Source organism: Strigops habroptila, chromosome 5 (assembly GCF_004027225.2).
Source record: "Strigops habroptila isolate Jane chromosome 5, bStrHab1.2.pri, whole genome shotgun sequence".
Lineage (NCBI taxonomy): Eukaryota > Metazoa > Chordata > Aves > Psittaciformes > Psittacidae > Strigops > Strigops habroptila.
The window spans coordinates 55,100,840-55,115,612 of NC_044281.2; the positions used below are offsets into that span (position 1 = coordinate 55,100,840).

The 14,773-nt window shown below is 40.4% G+C and overlaps 1 protein-coding gene across 2 annotated transcripts in view; it reads left to right on the forward strand.

Annotated features, from left to right (window-relative positions):
- The window catches only part of TFCP2L1 (transcription factor CP2 like 1), a 38,896-nt gene extending 24,609 nt beyond the window's left edge, over positions 1 to 14,287 (forward strand). The window contains exons 8-15 of one of the 2 annotated variants that reach the window (XM_030487434.1): positions 428 to 519; positions 1,897 to 1,945; positions 2,042 to 2,135; positions 3,083 to 3,173; positions 3,833 to 3,933; positions 4,940 to 5,082; positions 7,285 to 7,336; positions 7,781 to 14,287. In XM_030487434.1, the coding sequence (XP_030343294.1) occupies positions 428 to 519; positions 1,897 to 1,945; positions 2,042 to 2,135; positions 3,083 to 3,173; positions 3,833 to 3,933; positions 4,940 to 5,082; positions 7,285 to 7,336; positions 7,781 to 7,818 (660 nt within the window). In that variant the 3' untranslated portion in view covers positions 7,819 to 14,287. Of the gene's footprint in view, positions 1 to 427; positions 520 to 1,896; positions 2,136 to 3,082; positions 3,174 to 3,832; positions 3,934 to 4,939; positions 5,083 to 7,284; positions 7,337 to 7,780 lie in introns of both variants that reach the window. The other variant, XR_003991575.1, reaches the window with a different exon arrangement.
- Positions 14,288 to 14,773: the final 486 nt, after the last annotated feature.

Below are 14,773 nucleotides of genomic sequence, written 5' to 3' on the forward strand. Positions count from 1 at the left end.
GAATTCTGCTCTTTCACTGGTACTAACCTGAAGCAGTGCCACTGGAGCATATTTGTCGCTCTTGCCTGGATTTAATTAGGGATGTATAATTGAGACCAGGGGTATTTCTGTATCATTGCTGCCTTCAGTCTGCATTGACTTACTGGCGTTGCTCTGACTTACAGCTGTGCACACTTTGGCCCAGTGTTATTTGGGGACAGGCTTTGTGAAATGAGAGAAATGTGGAATGCACAACTGGAATCAATCTGGCCCCCTGACAGCCCACTTGGAGAGCAGTGCAGAAAATCCATGGCCTGTCTCCTCCTCCCAGCAGGAGTGATGAGTTGAAGTTAGTGTCGTGGCAACAGCATGAATGTGGTGTTAGAGGAGAATCGAATCCTTTATTTCCATCCTTAAGAAAGTATCCCTGCTGCCTTTCTTCCAACAGTGCTCTCCCTGGCCAGATGTGCCTTATCAAATGAACAACGCTCCATCTCCAAGCTACAACAGTTCTCCCAGCAGCTTCAACCTTGGAGATGGGTATGTAACAAATAAATGCTTTATCTTTCCTGTTGATATCGTAGTGTTGTGTGAATGTTGTTTGCATGTCCATGCATTTCATATCCTGGAAGAATAGGTTAAGGACCACCCTTCCTAGAAAGGGAAAAATATTTCCCACTAAGCCTTTTAAGACCTTCCATCCAGGAATTACCTGTAATGCACAGTACTGCTTGTATGTCCACTGCTTATGTGGTGGCTGGGAGGTGAGCTTCAGAGGATCACCAGGGCAATTCCTGCTATAAATTTCCTTTCTTATTCTTCTGTTCTTCAGAGAACACACAATGCCCTGTACTAGCACTTCCCACTATTTTTTGACAATAGTGTTAGAGTCTTTTGGCCTTCCTTTCTGTCTTGAGGTAGTTTGGGGTGCTGGATTCCCAGTTGAATGGGATATAAAGAAACCCTGTCTGTGGCAAAACAGCCTGAGTTTTGAGAAGCCATTCCAGAATACATGATTAAAAGGAGGCATGTTTAATTCATTAATGTAGAATCATAAAGAAACAGTTTTAGTGGTTCTGAAGCGCCCAACATGATAGCTGATGACACAAATAAACGACAGGGTCCCTTGGTACTTCTGAGTCCTCCCCGTGACATACTGCCCCTAGGAATGTGACATAGGCCTTTTTTTTCCTCCTCTAGGACTCTGCAGCCTTGTTGTTTTCCTGCACAGTTTATTAATTAATCAGTGTTGTATCACAAATTTTCAGTGAGCAAATTCAACCTATGAATAAGGACAAACACTGAAATGACAAAAATTGGTGTTAGTAGAGGGATCTGTTGAGCATTTTCTTCCACTGCTAGATTATTAATTCTTTGGGAAAATCCTTGATGTGTTGAAGTCCTGTCTGTGTTTTAGCAGGGTTTAGTAGAAATGCGGTTTTATGTAATATAGTTAAATTTCAATTTTCTATGTTTAAGATAACACCAGGGTTGAGTTATAAGGTCCTTTATCCAATTTTTGTGATGAATCACTATTAGACAGTGGATTTAGTTAGGGGATTTCTGGCTTGTGGAAATTTTGAGTTCAGCCACTTTGTAGGTCACAACTTTCATGCTTAGATGGTGTCACGTTAGTAAGCCATCTGTATGGAAAAGTTTGAATGAGGTCAGTAAACTGAGTAGGACCTCAACTGACCAATGAAAGGCACGATTTGGGGTTTGGTTTTTTTCTATTATATTTTCTTTTTGTCCAGATTTTGGACACCTTTTTAAAAATCAGATAGAGGAAAAAGCCAAGTTGCTATGTAACTTGTGACAGTTGAGTCAAATGGAGGAGGGGGGAAAAGATGGACACTGCTATGTAGAATTTAAAATAATGTTTTTTTTTCTCTTCCAACTTTGTATAATTTTTTTTAGCAACAGTTCTCCAACCCACCAAGTGGAGCTCCTGCCTCCCAGCAATGATGTAAGTACTTGAGATCATGTTAATGTGGTGCTTTTCTTTTTTAGGACACTGGTGAACAGTTCATTTCAAGACCTTCTTATTCTTTTTGCAATGTAGCATCTCCTTCCTTCTGCTTCTATTCAAGATGCCCAGCAGTGGCTTCATCGTAATAGGTTCTCTCCATTCTGTAGACTCTTCTCAAGTTTTTCGGGTGAGTTTAAACAGTCCAATTATTTTGTCTTTTTTCTCTTTTGTAAGTGCAGCTCATGCTTCACATCAAGAGCATCTGCTGCTGGCCACTGTTCATGGGATCACTGGTCTGACCCAGCATGGTTGTTCTTTTGTTCTTAGATTAGTTAGCATTTGCCACAACAGTTTGTAGAAATACAGAATAAGTAAAGATGGAAAAGAATAATTTGAGATGGAAGGGACTTTTTGAGTTCATTAAGTGCTACCCCTTGCTTGAAGTAAGTCCAGGGTCTTGTACAGTTGCATTTGAGTATCTCCAAGGTTGGAAATTCCACAATCTCTCTAAGCAACCTCTTCAAATACTTGACTACTGTCACAGTGAAGAAGTTTTTCCTTATACCTAATCAGTGTTTCCCATGTTCTGTCTGCTGCCTCTCACTCTGCCCCTGTGCACCTTTTGAGAAGTGTCTGGCTCCATCTTCATTCAGCTCCATCTTCACTGTACCCTCCCATTAGGTAGTTGTACACAGCAGTAAGATGGTGGAAGGGGGAATTCTTAAAGATGTTGAAACCTCGAGGAGCCTCTCTCTGACTTGCAACAGGGGGGTTGGAACTAGATGATCTCAAGGTCCTTTCCAACCCTAACTATTCTACGATTCTATAATTAGATAACCTTGTGAACCTGACAGAGAAAATTGGGCCATTTAATGGCCAGTGTTAAGCATCTAGCTTGTCTCTGAGTTGGCTAGAATATCTTTCAGTGCAGGGCTGCTCTTTTGACAGCTTCTAGCATTCTGCACAATGATTGATTTGCATTGTAGACCTCTCTGAATCTGCTACTCTCTAGGCAGATCTGTCTGGTTTATCTTTGTGAATTCTCTCCTCCTGGCCTTTTCCTGCTGCCCATACACACAATTTGAAAGCTAAGATTTGCTTAACTTCTGAAAAAAATCAATTTGAAATATGTAGGTGCTGACTTACTGAAGATGTCCAAAGAAGATTTTGTTCAAATCTGTGGGCCTGCTGATGGAATTCGGCTCTTTAATGCAATCAAAGGAAGGTTTGTACTTCTTCCTTCCTATTTTTTTGTTATGGCAGCATCCCTTGGTAATTTCAGTCTTAACTAGAAGTTAATCCTGGAGCTGTAGCATTTAGACTTCCTTTTAACACTTCAGAGAGGTCATCTCAGAGGATGGAGATCACAATGGTATTCAAATCCAAGCACAGCTCAGACATGTTGCTGAAATGAGGCAGCATCCAGTGGTTTATTTGCTACCACCTGATAGCTTCCCTCCACTTTATATGAAACACAGCCTACAATACACTGTGTTGCATCTCCGTTACAGGTAACAATAAACAAACCAACCTCTGGAGTCTCAAATGACTCTTAAACTTACTTTTATTGAAATAACATCATAAATCCTACAGCTGGGCAGGATTCAAATCGGTAAAGGCAGGTATGATGAGCTGCTTGGCAAGTGCTGTAAACTTTTTATTCTTATTTGATCCTGATGAGATTAAGGTGCCCTGCTCTGTCCCACCACCTCCCAGGGAGCTCTATCTAGACCTCCTAAGACATCTAGTCCCCTGAATTAAGACTACCCCTTAGTTGGTTATTTATGCACAGCCTGAATTATTCCATCTCTCATTGTTTGCTAGCTGACTGGAACAATTTTAGATCTACTAAATAACTTACTGTTGTTTTTTAATAATCCATAGAAATGTAAGGCCAAAGATGACAATTTATGTCTGTCAAGAACCAGAGCAAAACAGGTCCCATCTTCACCAAAAACGAGAAAATGGAGATAGCAGTCTTTGTGGTAAGTTTTTATGTATAGATTTTGTTAAACACTTCACCTGGTGAGGATGCTGCTTTCTGCCTGAGCTCCTGTGTGGCACAGCTTGGTGTCCTGAGTGTTTAAAGAGGTCCTGTTTATCTCAGTTCTGCTACTGTGGTTAGTTTCAGGGCTACAGATTCCAACTGGTACCATCTGCCTCAGGAACAGACCAAATTTACAAGCTATCTGCAGAATGCTATAGCAAAATATCTACTCAGTTCTGAATAGGGACCATAGCATTAAAACCTACCCCCACCATCCACAATTTGCTTCAGGTTATGGCTTGTTTGAAAATATTCTGGGAAATGGAAGGTCACTATGTCTGAAAGTGAGGTTCTAATTCTTGAAAGTTCAAAGCTTTTGGGGACTCACTGATCTTAACTATTCCTCATGATGTGATGTACGATCAAATGAGAATAGAGATTGTCCTTAGTTCTTGCACATAGTATAAACTAGACACAGCTTTTCTACCTGGTTGTTTCTACCATTTGGATTGGATTTAAAAGTTAATACTGTCATCTACAGTTATTTGGTACATTGTAGTCTTTAGTTTGTGCCTATGGGATCAATGGGATAGCATCTAATAAGGTACTACTTTTTTGTAATACAATATCATTTGTCTTACTATTTAATTGGATCTACTTTAAAATGTCAAAATCGGTAAAAGTAGATTATCAAAAAATATTAACATCTTTATGAGAGGGTTTTTTTAGTGCCCCATGATACATGTTGTCATTATTCACTGTGTTTTCCTCTGGGCAAAAGTAACGTGCTTTATTTGCCCATGGCATCCAAATATTGGATATTTTTTTACAAATCATCAAGCTGGATATTTGGGGGCTGCTTTAAAGGTAGTAAGCTTGTCTATCTACTGTCAGGATTTGAACCTTGATCTTATACACATTTGGTCATTGATATGGAGCATCTTGGTGTTGTCTGTAGCTGCTGTTCTATGATTATAACTGTAATTACTTTCAACTTGTTGCAGTATATCATGCAATCTTCTTGGAAGAATTGACCACGCTGGAATTAATTGAGAAGATTGCAAACTTGTACAGCATTTCTCCACAGCAGATAAATCGAATCTATCGGCAGGGACCCACAGGGATCCATGTATTAGTGAGCAATGAGGTAAGGGGTTAATGTAAACTCTGTCAGAACTGTAACAGTTGTCTAACTTCTTGAAGTTAGAATGGCCTTTTACATTACGGAATGAATCTTCAAGGAAGCTTAGCAAAGTTACTAATCCCGACAAGTTAAAGAAAATATTTAAAGCAAATCATTCATGCATACCATTGATTTTGGTGTGTTTTTAAGATCATTGCTTTGTAAAAGAGTATGTTTGGATTTTTTTGTTGTGATGGTTTTTGTTGTGGTTGGTTTTTTGGTTTTTTGGGGTTTTTTTGGGTTTTTTTGTTTTTTTGTTTTTTTGGTTTTTTTGTTGTTGTTGTTGTTTTTGTTTTTTTGCTGTGGGGTTTTTTGTTTGTGTTTGGGCTTTTTTTTTTTTGAACAAAACAGAACAAAATGGGTCATTTCCTGTTCATGTTGACTACTGAAACAAATTTTGGAGCGAGGATCTAAAATAAGAACCTTTAAAATTAAATAGGGAAGTTTCCTAAAGAAGGCAGGTTTGAAAATCTGTAGGGCAGTTAGTCTTCCATCTTGGCCATTGATCACAGCCACTGAGTCAGAGTCAGAGCTATGTAAGTGCACACTATAATTTAATGGACCTCTGCTAGCTGTTTGTGTCCCATTATATGATGGCTTAATTTAGTCCAATCCATTAACTTGCAGGTTAATAGTGGGTTGCCCTTCTTCCTCTTTCCTCCCCACTAAATTACTTACTCATTCATGCACCAGAATCACTTAAGGAGCTTCATGTATAAGAAACATTGTTAAAACAAATGAAGCAGAGCCTAGGCCTCAACTGGAGCCTAAATCGAAGGCTGTAATGCCTATTCCTAAAGCCTCCTTGCTGTTTCAGCCTGATTAAATCTGAAACCCTGATGCTTTATGGATGTAAAGTGCTTGGAGGCAACTCATGGTAGGGGAATTGGCTGAACCAGGCTGGTTATAAGGCTTTAAGTATGTAAGTCAATTATTAACAATGTTTATTGCTTTTTTAATATTTTTTTTCTTGTTCTAGTACTATAGTGCAAAGAGTGAGGCACTCTATGAATGTACTTCGTGCATCATTAGGCACAGACTGGCCAGTGAAGTTTGATTTGCGAGAGCAGGGGGTGGATGTTAAACCCCAAAAAGAATAGGGAGTTTAGTCTAAGCTGAAAAGGATGTTTGGTGTAAGAACTTACCTTGGAAAGTGCTTTACTTGAATGATATTCAATAGCTAGGAAAGGCTTTTGCCTAAAGCTGGATTTTCTGAGCTGATCAGAGAGGTTCTGGTCACCCCCCCTCTGAAGTCAGGTGTCCAGCATCTGCTTCAACTGTCTGAGACACCCTTCTGAAGGTAATTTGTGTTCCACACAACTACTCTAAGGTGGGAGAAGGCATTGACTAAAGATGAAGCTTAAATGAGAATTTCAGTTTGGATCTGAAGTTAGCTGAATATTTTAACTTACCTCTTTAGTTAGGGGCCTCACTACAACCTGCACGTGTTCTGAAAATCTAGTTTTATCATGACTAACTCGCATTGCTTTAGATACTTATCTTGCTTCCCATGATCTGCTTTGCCTCTCATAGCAGTTTCATTAAGATTCCTGTGCCTCAACAAAATATAAACAGGTAAATGATTCATGCAAGCACATTTTGACTAATGTCTAGTCAAAATATCCAGGTAGATGCTGCCAAGATGGCTTTTCAGTAGCAATTTGCCTTTATTCAACAAGGAGTTCATTTTTCAGGGCTGACCACCTCTAGGTAGTATTTCATATGCTAACTTAAGCTCAACTGAGCTTCATTGTTCAGCTGAACGTGTATTTCAGGAGATTTTAGGAGAGCGACTGTCTTCATCCAGCCTAAACTAGTATAGCTTTACTGAAGGCAATTAAGAGCATGGTCCTAAATAGACTAACTGAAGTGGTATAAAAACTTAAAGGATCAGGAGCTGCGAAGAGGATGGTAAAATGCTGAACAAGCTAGATCAGTTCCAGGCATGCACTTTAATATGAGCTTTTCTTAAGCACATTAGCAGCTGCAAGGACCTTAATTAATCAGCCATGTACTTTAGTAATCTTATGGGCAGGGTTACTCAGGGCTCTCTGGGACTAGACACCAAATGTTGTTTGATACCTCTCCTCTAAAGTCTATACTGGCACTGAAGGAAACTTGAATGTAATTGCTCTTATGTTGGCTTTTTTTCCTTCCGCCCTTCAGATGGTGCAAAACTTCCAAGATGAATCTTGTTTTGTTATCAGCACATTAAAAGGTATGTATTGGTGTTGCTATTACATGTGGCTCTAAAGATAAGTTTTCCTTTCGACTGCACTAAATGTTATCACAAACTTGGTGCTGTTACCCTGAAAAGATAAGTAATCTAATTTAGTGTAAGGCAAGGTGTTGCATCAACTTACACTATGATAGACTGATGGATCTATGTTTTACTCAGTTACATTGTTATAAAACTTTCACAAAACCATTGATAACACTGCCATAAATGAGCAGAAAGCCCTCTAGTAAAATGGTAAAAGATGACCATTAGTATGTTGTATTTTTTAATGTAAATGCTTCGATGTAGGTGTTCAATATTGATTTTCATGAGTGGGTTGTGGAACAAGGTTACAAACTATTGCAAACTACCTAAGAAGAAATCTGGAGCTCTGCGCTGTTTTCCAAAACCAACGAAAAAATGCTTTGCATTTCTTTGTTACAGCTGAAAGCAATGATGGCTACCACATCATTTTAAAATGACCATGCTGCACAGAAAGACTTTAACAGCCTAAAATTTAGTGCCTCACTGAGATTGCTACAACCTAGACGGGAAACATGAAGAACTTTCTGGATAAAATGCTCCTGTGAACTAAGAATTACCAAACAGCTTAAGGAAAAACCTCCTATTACAGATATACATTTTTGGTGGTGTGTGGTTTAGTTTTTTGTTTGGTGGGTTGTTTTTTTTTTTTTAATAACCTGGAGCTGAAAACATTCTCAAAACTTGTACATGTTTCTTCCTCCCTCCCTTCCTCTTCAGTCTTAAAAATTGTTGAGGTATCTGCTTATTTCTTAGAAACATCTGCCTTGTACTAAAGGGAAATGAAAGATAAACAAAACCCAATTCTCTAGACTCCTCGTGGTTGGGTGAATTGATTTATTTTCTCTTCTGAGTGCTTTCTTGCTTTCAACACACACCCTGTTGCTGATTGACATAGGCTCCCTGGGGTTTCTCTTTTACTCTTTGAGGTGGAAAGCCAGGGGCTACATCCAAAGCCAGACTGAGCAATGCAGAGGATGGATTTGGTGCCCAATCTTCACCCAGAGTGCCAACCCTGGAAGGCCATTCTTGGCTATTCTCCACTTGTAGATGTGATCAAAGCTCAGAGAACTTGGTCACTCCTGACAGAGCTTCTGTAACACCCATCCATCAGAACAATTCCGCAGGGTTCAAGGGATGACAGACAACCTGTGGCAAGCAGTTTGGTACTATACTGTATCTTTAGCTTTAGAATAGTTTCCTTGAATGGAGTATATGAAGGAATATATTTTCTGAGGAAATGTTTCGAACGTTGGAAGTTATAGAGTTCATGGCACATTCATACTATGTATTTATTCTACTCTAAAAAGAGTTGATTAATTGCTATCTTTACTGTAACTGGGAATTAAGTTTTATAATCTTAATGATTTTTCCTTCTGTTACTCACTAAAGTAAGTAAAACTGAGTTTTGATTGAGTCTAGGTAGCAGATTATCTTAGTTGCTGCTTCTTACATTTCTGCTATTTCACTCTTGACTCCTGTTTCCAATATGTGCAACTATGGTCAACTCCACCCTTCCTTGGACTTTTGGGATCCCATCCGGGCTCCACTAAGCTGAAAAAGTGGCTTCCACTGATGTCAAAGGCAAACTGGATCACACCCTTCTTGCATAGATGGAGTCAGTTTACTTTTGGTAGCTAATTAATAAGGCTGTTTCCCAAACTGAATGTCCGTATAGCATTGAATTTTTGATACTTGAACGTTTAATTTCATCCTGAATCGAGATGGAAAGCCGAAATATCAAAAAGTTTCCTGGAACAGAAATTTTTCAAAAAATGAGAAATTGTCAGCTGGAAAATGCCATTTGAAATGGAAACATTTAATTAAATCCATTTGCCCCTTACAGCAGCATCAGTTAGAGCTACTGTTGCAGACCTCAGAAATTACCATTCAAGTGCCTTGTGCGTTGTGTCTCCCTTGGGGTCCAGCTCTTTGGCTGGGTTACAGATCCCATGATGCTCTTACCGTGGGTTAGTCAAAGGGGGAATGCGTCATGAGGGCTGGAGGGGTGCCCAGGAGCCCAACCTTCTGGGAAAGAGGGGGACGTGGAGCCTGTGAATTACAGCTCCCAGCTGACACTGGAGGAATTTGGACAAACACGTACTGATATTTTTCTGACAAAAATGATGTGTTTCAAGCTTTCCCAACAGAAATAAACAGCAAAATATTGAGAAAAGCAACCTTTTTTTCATTAAAAGCACCGAGTTTTGTGCAAAAAACCCCACCCATCCCCACTGATTTTTTTTTTTTATTTTATTTTTTTATTTTTTTTTTTACACCAAGAATAATACTGGAATAGAAAAATCATGTTACAATGGGAAAACCTTCAGCCAACTCAGCTAATTGAATAACAGGGCCTACTTAGGCACGATCCATGAATTGTAGTGTTTCTCCAAAAAGGATGCCCAGGCTTTGGGACATGGTGATTCTCTCCCCCTGAAGTGAAGAAGCTTGGGCTTCTTGGTTGAGGGCCAGGTTGCATAGGTGAGGAGGTTCTAAGTGGTTTCCTGACAGAGAAAGAAGATCAAACAGTGAGGCTGGGGAGAGCTTTGAGAGAAGAAATGCTTTGTGGAGGATGGGAAACACCATGTTCTTGAGAGGAAGGTGATGCCACATCAAGCTCAACCCTTTTTAGGTGCCTGTGTCACCTCTGTATCTTTGCAGCATGCTCTTCACTGCCATGCATGTGGAGGAGGGTGGCTGGAGGGCTCCTGGGCCTGGGCACTGAAGCATCCAGGTTGTGGCCACACAGTTACAGGTGTCTTCCAAAACAGGGAATAAATTCCAGCTGTTTTTGTGAGTAGTTGGGACAAACATGACCCTGCGTACCAGGAGCTGTTTGATTTATTTTGTGGAAGTACTTTGGAAGATGTATGTTGGCTGGGCTTTTTCATCCTGTTTTGTAGTGCTCGTCTAATACATGGCATGGCTGTTGTTGGCAGCAACTCAGGGAGGTAAATCTGACCTGATGAGAAAGGTTTAAAAAAGATCTTGGAGTTGCCAGGAGTGTAGTCTGTACTGTAGCCAGGAGTGTATGCACTTATATGTGCTAGCCCTGTAATTTAGGGAATGCAGCAATACCGAAACACCGCAGTGTGAAGAAGAAATAGAGGTAGCCTTGCTCCCGGAGTTAGGGACTGAGAACTATTTGCCTATTTAAAAAAAATATAATTTGTTCTTGATTATTTAAAAAAATCTTGCCCGAAAGGAGTTATATGCAGAAGTCCTCATAGTATTTCAGTAGCACTTGCTTGATTAATTTTGAACGAAAATAACTCTCCATTAGGACCTTTTTATATTTAGGTTTTTTAAAATAAAATAATTTTATACTGATATGAGGGTGAATTTGACAATATATCTTGTTCTTCTCTCCATGCCGTAAGAAGGTGTAACAAAGTAAATGACCCCATAGATTATAAATATTGTCTTACTGGGTGGGCTCTACTGTTTTATCTATATTAGCTCGTTTGTAAAGCTGTATAACTTTAATGTGTGTGTAAGACCTACGCTTACTTGGCAGAGTAGTTCTAGTCCTTGTTGAACTCCCGTAGTCCCAGCAGAAATTTGGACGATAGTGGTCAAGTAACATACATGTCCATGAAGACACAGCACAGCTAGTTTGGTGTCTAGGAGAATGTCGATTTACTTCAACTTAGAAGTAACATCATGGAACATCTCGAGTCAGAAGGGACCCATAAGGATCATTGCATTCAACTCCCTGCTTCTTGCAGGACTACCTAAAACTAAACCATATGACTAGGAACATTGTCCAGATGCTCCTTGAATTTTGATTCCTGGGGAGCCTGTTCCAGTGACCAACCACCATATCGGTGAAGAACGTTTTCCTAATGTCCAATCTGAACTTGCCCTGATGCAGCTTCTTTCCATTTCCTCAGGTCCTATCACTGGTCACCAGAGAGAGGAGATCAGCACCTCCCCTTTTGGTTCCCCCACTGAGGAAGGTGTAGACTGAAATGCATCTCTAGGAGTTAGGGAAACATGTTTCACCCTTTGCCCTTGTTGCATGATGCTGCATAACCAGTGGGCAAATTTGCCATGAACCATCATGGCTGAGCAGCTAGTGCAAGTGGTCAGAGCAACGTTGTTGTAAAATTAGACTGCCAATGAATCTTCAGCTCTTCCTCCCAAAAACATAAAAGCAAACCCTTGCCCTCTTGAAGTTGGTGAGTTTGTCCATGCAGGATCCAAGCAAAGCCTTCAGGATTTATTATAGTGGCTTATGTGTGGAGTGAGAGAGAGACTTGTCTCATCTGTGTAAGTGGCAGGTAATCTTAGACTTTCTCCATGGTTACAGAGGATCTGCCATCCCTGGAGAGACTCGTTTGCTCTATTCGAGGATGTGACAGCCTCCAGAAGGCAGCTTTTGTCTCCTCGAGATTGGAGAAAGCACAAATTATTAGTCAGTGCTAGATGTATAAATTCTAGATAAGCTAGAGGCAAGGGAGATGAATAGCTCCCCCTCATATAAATATCCAGAAGGGTTTTGCATTTACTTTGCTCTTAAGTGCCTGTTACATTTATTCTTGCTTTTCTTATTGTTGTTATTGCTCTTATTTCTTTTTTTAAAAGTAACACTTGCTCAAAGTGATTTAAATAAGACTTTTTTTCTGCTCTATATGTGAATTTCATACAACAGACCTTTATAAGGTTGGGGTTTAGGATTACAATGAATAACATGGTGTCTCAAACTGTCCAGTTCTGAGGTTGTATATATGATGACAGCCACTGTGCGTAGAAATGGGCTTGCTAGGGATTAAAAGGAAGAACCATTAACATGATTAAAACCAGTTATGACTCCAGACAGTACTGCAAAGTATAAACCTGGGTTTTTATCAGATCTCTACTGACTGGCTGATAAATCACAGAATCGCAGAATGGTTTGGGTTGGAAGGGACCTAAAAGCTCATCTGGTTCCAACTCCCCTTCCATGGGCAGGGACACCTCCTGCTCGCCCAGGTTGCTCAAGGCTGCAGCCAGTCTGGCCTTGAACACTGCCAGGGTTGGGGCATCCACAGCTTCTCTGGGCAACCTGTTCCAGTATCTCACCACCTTCACAGTGAAGAATTTTTTCCTGATGTCTAATCTAAATCTTCCCCTCTGTTAGCTTAAAGCCATTCCCCCTTGTCCTGTCACTACATGTCCTTGTAAAAAGTCCCTCTCCAGCTTTCTTGTAGGTGCCCTTTAGGTATTGGAAGACTGCTATAAGGTCTTCCCTGAGCCTGCTTTTCTCCAGGCTGAACAAACATAACTGTGGCATTTTCTCTGACAACTGAATAAATTGGTACAAGTCAGTTAGTATGACTCTGGTGATGGTCTGAGAACTCATAGAAATGCCCATGATACACAATTACAGGGCAGGGAAGGGGCAAATAATCTAGTGGTAGAAGTTTGTGTCATCTGCCTGAGGTGGCAGGACTGGTGTTATTAAAATGAAAGGTCCTGTTCTTTCAGCTGGCCCTGCTTGGTAGATTGGCTAAAATAGAAATAATAATTCAATCTGGAAAGCATGGGAGTTCTCATTGTTTTGGTGTGAAATTTAAAGGGCTGAAGTTTCAAGACTTGGAGGTGGTAAAAGGATTCTTGCAATTGAGAAGTCCTGAATGGGACTGTCCTTGTAATGTGACATATACATATTTATGCGTATATATATACACACATACATACTGTACTGTATCAACACATATATCTGCTGAGTACTTGTGGTCTTCAGCTTTAACTGGTACTCTGCTTTGTTTAATTGCAGTTCAATGTAAAAGACTCTGGTTGATCAAGCTTGAAATCCAGCCATTCCTTGGGTAGATACCTAAAAGTCTGTAATAATTACTTTAGGTGATTTGGACATGGTACACTTGAAGTGATGCAAATTTGATGAATTTCTGCAATATAAATCCCAGGCCTTGGTGAAAACAGGGAGGGGAAAACAGCCTATGGTGAAAACATAGAACTAACACTGCAGTTCTATATTGCGGCTTCTGAAAATTAGTTAAAGAAATAGATTGCCCAGCGCTTTGTAAACTAGTAAGAGCTACTCTCTAAGCAGAACAACCATATGATGACTTTCCTAGGCTCAATGTTGTATTAATTGCTTAAGCATTGGCTGTAATTCTAACAATCATCTGGTGGATGACTGGGGCAGGTTTTTTTTTGTCTGTGTCTGGTTTTGGTTTTGACTGTTTTCAAAGAAATGCTTGTATTCAAGGCTGTAGCTTCTCTTTCTCCTCCAGTTATGAAGTGGTTTAACTTTATGCTTCTAATAGAAATATTTTCTTGAGATTATAATCTGTTTGACAGCACAGGGTACTCAAAGTGGGGAGCGTTTGACCTTCATCATCACTACTGTAGGTGAATATGAGAAGGCAGACTGAAGGGGTGTCTTAACATCCTTGCCTCTCTTTAACAAATGGGTTAAGCTGGTGCCTAATTTTTTTGTGCATTTCTGATTTGTACTTTTTTTTTTTTTTTGCCATTCTCTCAAATTCTTCTGCTCCTTGGGGGGGATGCATTGATGGGCAGCTGGTGTGTCCAACTTTTTTAAGTAGCCTGCTGTTGTCCCCAGTTTGCTTGGGGTGAATGTTTATCTTTCAAAGGGCTATGGGAGTTACATCTCTTCACTGACAATGCAGCCATTAGAGACAGGTGATGCTGGCCACGAAGCTGGCGTGATGGGCGAGGGCTAGTGGAGGTGGCTTGGTTGGAGGTTGAGGCGTACCAGTTGTGAGTAAATACTGCCACACTCTTTGTCATTTCGTTTGTCTGGTTTTGGTTTTTTTTGTACATGAATAAAGAAAAAAGCATATTTTGCACTGGCTCTTGTACTGTTGTGCAGAAGAAATCTGTATCTAGAATCTGTGCTCCAGTCAAAATGCAAATAAACCTGTTTGTAAGAAGCATGGGTTTCGTCTCTACTTTGCTTGGCATGGATGGGCGCAGGAGAGCCTTGGCATTAGCTGATGCTGTAAGGTGCTGGGCATCCTCCTACGGTCAGTAGAAGAGGAGTTTGTAAAATGCTGGTGGGGGAGCATCTGCTGTAGCCAAATGTCCTGCAGTGTTTTCTTTATGTTGGGACTGACTTCATTTCTCCACAGCACAATGCAGTGACGAGTTCATATTTAATCCAGTTCAAGGCATGAGGAGAAATGTCTAATTTGTGCAGAAGCCATGACAATGGGCGTATGCTTCAGGGAGAGCACAAGCTCTGTCAAATGGTAGCTGGCTTTGGTCTTGCAGTGCTCAGAGGACACAGGCGTTTCAGAGCCTGGTCCTTGGTGACATCGGAGATGAGTAAACAAGTCAGTTCTGGTAGCAATGCTCTGTCCCATTTAGCAGCTTTTAGACACACACTGCAGAAGAGGCAGTGAGGTTTGTACATGAAGC